Raw genomic sequence first — 6,210 nt, 5'->3', positions numbered from 1 at the left:
TCCTTGTTTTTAACATATTTCATTCCCTGACATGGTCTTAGGAAAATTCATGTGCAAACCAAAGGCCTTCTTATAGCAATTCTTTCTCACATTTCTTTTTAGGAAGGAGAACAACCATCTTTCAAAGTGAGAATCTTCTGGTCTCTTCTGAAAAGTGCAAATGGAATTCAAATTCCTGGAAATGTTTTCTATTACTTAATAGAATGGAATGGTGAGAATGGCCTTAAAACATAGTCAGGAGGTAAGATTAAAGAGAAAATTTTACTCAAATAATTTCCAAAGGAAAATATCCTATCAATAAATATAAGGATTTTATTGTTGTTCTTGTTGATCTTGTTGTTGTTGAGGTGATCAATGCTGGTTGGATTTTGAGAAGATTTGAATATATATATATATAGGAAAAACAAAACAAAACTCCAGACATCATCTTCAAGAGCAGGATATTATTTAAATTTCTTTAAAAATCCCAAAATAGCACAAAGATGAAGCTAGTGAGGATAAGAAAGTTGCCTGTACTGCAACAGACCATTATAAATAATAGGTGAAAAGCTACTATATTAAAGTATATAGTTCCCTAAAATCTTAAGTAAAAATCATCTGGAGAAAGAGCCCACAATAATTTATATATTGATCACACATAAATTTGCTCTATAAGGGTTTATGGAAACTTGTAATTAATGGTATTTATGGTTAAAACAGGATTAGAAACAAAATATATGTAACAGGGGGGCTGAAGTAATTATAACTGTTATTTTGAGCTTTAGGGGTCCAAGGCAAAAGAATAAATATTTTTTTGTTTCCCATTTATGTAACAAATCAATTCTATCATCCTAGACCTTAACTGTCCATACTAGACAATTAGAAAGGAGTTTTGGCTTTTTTTAAATTTTAATTTATTATTGTGGATATTGTCTTCACAAATGAAAGACAATAAATGCCTTCAGTCATTTCCAAAGATTCCAATATATTTTATGTATATTTTTTTATCATTTTCATGCTTGAAAGTTAAGTGCATCTATTAAATAGTGGTTTTATAAGAGGAAATCTTATCAAAAAGTAAATGTTGTAGAGTTCTAAACATGGGCTTGGGAATGAATCAGAAAAATAAGGGTTTAAATCAGACTTCTGGTATTGACCACATAAGATATTGAAAACCAAGTATTGTATGGAAATATTGAATTACTAAACTGTATACCTGAAACTAATATTACACTGTATGTTACCTAACTGGAATTTAAATAAAAGCTTTAAAAAAACGGTGATCATTGAACTCAACCTTTGAAATTTTAAAGTAATCTCATTGGTAAAATTTATAATAACATTTGGATTCTTAAATGATTAAATGATTAAAAATTATATGAAGTGCCTCATACTAGGACATCACAGGTAAATTTCTCTTCTCTTTGTAAGCCAAGTTTCCTTGTGATAGGAAACTTGAAGATTAGACTTTAGAAAATCTATAAATTGAGAGTTAGCAGATCCATTCATTTCTGTACAGTATCAGTTGCCTTAATTGATATCTTTAGAAGAGCTGGAGAGGATGGTAAGATCATTTCCTCCAGTGAGAATTTAGAGTGCAGTTATTATGTGTTTTTCATTGAAAAATCTTAGTACTTTACCTATTAGATCTTCAAGTAGATAAGTCAATAAAACAGAATGAAAAAATTATAGAAAGTTAGAAAGTTTCCTTCTAGAAAGTTATAGAGCTTGACTTCTGGCTTGAATAAAAAGTCACACACTTTCCTTAAGACTATTACAACACTAAACACTGTTACTTGAAAGCTTTTTGAGAGTAGAGATTATAAATAAATGCTCTCTGTCTACCAGAAACAGTGAATTTCTACCGAAACCAGACAGGACACACCAGTACAGCTCAGCCTCAGTGTGTAGTTTCTAGACACTTCAGTCAATCTCTGTGTTACTTAAATTATTTTAACATTCTTTATTCTGAGTTAGTCTTCCTAAAATAACTGGACACCTGCTTTAGTGTTTCCCCCTTTTTAATAATATTCTTTCTTTATGTATATCTATTTTAAAAATTGAGGTAATTAATTCAGAAGAATATGAAAAAGGTCTCTAAGGTAACCATTAATGTTTTGGGTACATCTTTCCAATCTTTCTATTCTGTCTAGGCTATCTTGGTTTAGGTTTTAGTTTGCAAAAAAGAAGAAAAATGCTATTGTTTGTTTGTTTCCCTCTTAATCATTTTCACATAATTTAAACATCATTTTTGTTTAATATGAAGTTGTCACAAATATATTAATTACTGCATAATGGCCCATAAAATTAGGGTGCCATGATTATTTAACAATACATGGCCAAGAGCTAAGAATGAAAAACTATTTCCAGAGATAATATCCAGAAATGGTAAAGATTTAGTAAAAATGGAATTATCTAATATGCATTTTGAATGGGAAGTCATTTACTGGAAACTATCCAGAATCTTAAAATTTTTCATTCCCTTGTTCCCAGGACTATTTTAGTGAAGCAAGCCAAAGTGAAGAAAAGATTTGTCACAATGCTATTAAACAAGAGTGTTTGTCAATTGCTTCCTAAAAGTTACCCTAGCATTACAAGAGTAATGGAAGTAATTTCCTCTATACTGTCCATTATCCTTCCCCCAGCCCACCATTTGAAAGCATTAAAAGACATTGGCAGTTTCTCTTATAAATGTTATTACATGAAAATTTTTTTACAGCAACTATCTCTGAACTGTCAGGATACCAGATGCACACCATCACTATTTGCTGCAAGTAATTTCCGAGTAGGAATGAACTTTTAGGAGATGTTACTAGAAAAGAGAGGGTATGTGATGTGATTCACTTCTTCCATGAAACAACAGATCCCAGACAACTGATGCTTCTTAAAAGCTGTTATCAAAATTTTATCTTCAGAGTAGGGTGATATATTCATTTATAGTCAATCACATTCCAATCTTAATACCAAATAGAAATATATCCTGGCCTACCCAACCCTTCCTACCCTCTTTGTAATGTATGCCTGTAAAGCATGGTACCGCTTGATTTGGATGAGAACCCTCCTTTCCAAAGCCAATAGACATATGAACATTGTATTATGCTGATTAATATGTTTCACTACTATAAACTGAAGTCATCATAGAAAGTAGCATAATCTGTTGGGAAATAACTATCACAGAAAGAAATGGCAAAGCCTGTATCAGCAACATAGCCTTGTTTAATTTTTTTAATATTTATTAATTTTAAGAGAGTGAGAAAGTTGTGGGGTGATGGTACAAAGAAATAGGAGAGAGAAGATCCCAAGCAGGTTCTGAGCTGACACTGCAGATGGACGAACGGCTTGATCCAATGAACTGTGAGATCATGACCAGAGCCAAAACGAAGAGGACAGTCAACCAACTGAGACACTCAGGCATCTCACACAGGCTTGTTTAAAAATATTAACAAGAGGAGCAAGTAGGTGGCTCAGCTGGTTGAACCTTCTCCTCTTTTTTTTTAAATTGTTTTTATTTTTTTAATGTTTTTTATTTATTTTTGAGAGAGAGCGACAGTGTGAGCAGGGGAGGGTCAGAGAGAGAGGGAGATACAGAATTCGAAGCAGGCTCCAGGCTCTGAGCCGTCAGCACAGAGCCTGTCTCGGGCTCAAACCCACGAGCCACAAGATCATGACCTGAGCTGAATCTGGACATTTACCTGACGGAGCCACCAGGCGCCCTGAACCTTCTCCTCTTGATTTCTGTCAGGTCATTATCTCACAGTTCATGAGATCGAGCCCCACATCATGCTCTGCACTAACAGTGTAGAGGGTGCTAGGGATTTTCTCTCTCCCTCTCTCTCCCTCTCTGTCTCTCTCTCTCTCTCTCTCTCTCTGTGTGTGTGTGTGTGTGTGTCCCCTCTCTCTCCCTCTCTTTCAAAAATAAATAAATAAAAATTAAGAAAACTAACTAGACTCATCCATTGGATCAGTCCTTTTTCTTTTCATCAGGGCATTTTTAAGTTAGGTAAAACACCTTGAGAATGGAAAGGTGTTTTAAAGTTTTGTTTTTTGATTTACTTACTATAAAAAAGGTCAGCTACTAATATCTACTCTTTAAAGTTTTTCAAATTAAAGTTACTTGCTCCATGCTCTATGATGCACAACTCAGATGCTTGAGCTGACCTGAAATCCCTTTTTGGAAAATACTGACCCAAATTGCAAATTCAACAAATCAAAGAGAAAGGACTTTAATATGGACAGAAAAAGAAAAAAAAGTAGGTGCTTCTGTTTGCAATTTGGTTGCTTGTATATCTAAAACCTAAAAAACACAAAACTGATTCCAGTACACTCACACAGATGTCTCAAGTCCAAGTCTCACAGACTGTTCAGTTTTGCATTGTCTGCTATCCAATTACAGTCCTACACACAAGGGAAACGCTAGAGGCACTCTGCCATAGCATTGAGAGAAATGGTCTAAAGGCCTTGCTATTCATGTGAGTTCTGCAGACAGCAGCAGCATCTGTGGACATGTTAATGAATTCAGATCTTAGAATCCATTCAGACTCACTGATTTAGAATCCTTGACAAAGATTTTTCTGTATACTAAAATTTGGAGGCAATCCACTAGACAGGTGGTTTTTTTTTTCCCACATTGAACATTAGGATCATCTGGAGAACATTATTGAAAAAGATGTCTGATTCCCACTCCTTAGTTCACATAATTTGGAGAGGGCAATAGCATGTTGTTTAAAAAGGGTGAGAGGGGTGCCCTGGTGGGTCAGCCTTGTAAGCATCAGACTTGGCTCAGGTCATGAACTCCTATTTCCTGGATTCAAGCCCCACATGTGACTCTCTGCAGTCAGCGCAGAGCCCACTCTGTATTCCCCATATCCCTCTCTCTCTGCCACGCCCCCACTAGTACTCTCTCTGAAAAAAAAAATAAAATTTAAAAAAATTAAAAATACATAAAAGGCCAAGTGATATTAAGTCAGCAAAGGCAGACTGGAATAGTGGATCACCATAGTGTTTTTATATACATTTTACCTCTAGAAATTTCACTTTCCTAAGAGAATTGTAGTGATGAAAAATTAAGTAATATGTGTGGATATTTTTGTAAATTACAAAACCATAAATCAATGGTATTATTAATGGCTGCCATTAAGTAAAATCAAATGCATAGTTATTTTTAATGGATTAAGCATACTCTTTCCAAAATGATGATACTCAAACTGGGGTCTGTGGGTCCAAAGAACAGGAAATAACAGATGTTTGTTAAGACGCAAATAGCTCTCTCCTCCACAGAACTGTGTATCACAACTCAGGAAATGGAATACAAAAGCCTATATGTTTATTTAGCTGTCTATGTAATTATTACACATCTCCAATGCCTCCCGTATGCATCAGAAGATAAATACAAAAGCTAAACTCACAGCTCTTAGCACCACTCCAGCTAGTGTGAACACACTAGGTGCCCCTCCTCCAGTGAGCGCTCACTGCACGGGGTAATGTGTACTGACATGTTATGCTCACATGCAGTTTTCCCTTCTGGATGACTCCAGGTATAACAAACTAAAATGGACAGGACGAATTGGACAGCGATTGAGTTCATTCTGCGGGGACTTTCTGAATACCCCAAAGCTGAAAAACTCCTTTTCGTGATGTGCCTGATGATGTACCTGGTGATCCTGCTCGGGAACAGCACCTTGATCATACTCACTCTCCTGGATCCCCGCCTCCATACGCCCATGTACTTCTTCCTTGGGAATCTTTCCTTCCTAGACATTTGTTACACATCCTCGTTTATCCCCTCAATGTTGATACACTTCCTATCACAGGAAAAAACCATCTCCTTCACTGGATGTGTTGTTCAGATGTCTGTCTCTTATACCACGGGGTCCACAGAGTGCGTGCTCCTAGCAGTGATGGCATATGACCGTTATGTGGCCATCTGTAATCCTCTGAGATACCCCATCATCATGAGCAAGGCCCTTTGTATTCAGATGGCAGCTCTCTGCTGGGGACTGGGCTTTCGCAACTCACTGACAGAAACTATCCTTGCAATACGGTTGCCTTTCTGTGGAAAAAATGTCATTAACCACTTTGTTTGTGAAATATTGGCCTTTGTCAAGCAGGCTTGTGCTGATATTTCCTTGAATGAGATTGCTATAATGTTGGGTAATGTAATATTTTTGTTTTCTCCATTATTGTTAATTTGTATCTCCTACATCTTCATCCTTTCTACTGTACTAAGAATCA

The 6,210-nt window shown here is 35.8% G+C and overlaps 1 protein-coding gene across 1 annotated transcript in view; it reads left to right on the top strand.

Annotated features, from left to right (window-relative positions):
- Positions 1-5,528: 5,528 nt before the first annotated feature.
- Positions 5,529-6,210, top strand: part of LOC115276503 (olfactory receptor 13D1-like) — a 1,165-nt gene continuing 483 nt past the window's right edge. The window contains exon 1 of the mRNA XM_029920542.1: positions 5,529-6,086. Within this exon, the coding sequence (XP_029776402.1) occupies positions 5,529-6,086 (558 nt within the window). The remainder of the gene's footprint in view (positions 6,087-6,210) is intronic.

This window comes from Suricata suricatta, chromosome 13 (assembly GCF_006229205.1).
Source record: "Suricata suricatta isolate VVHF042 chromosome 13, meerkat_22Aug2017_6uvM2_HiC, whole genome shotgun sequence".
NCBI lineage: Eukaryota > Metazoa > Chordata > Mammalia > Carnivora > Herpestidae > Suricata > Suricata suricatta.
This window is presented reverse-complemented; position numbering and strand designations above follow the sequence as displayed.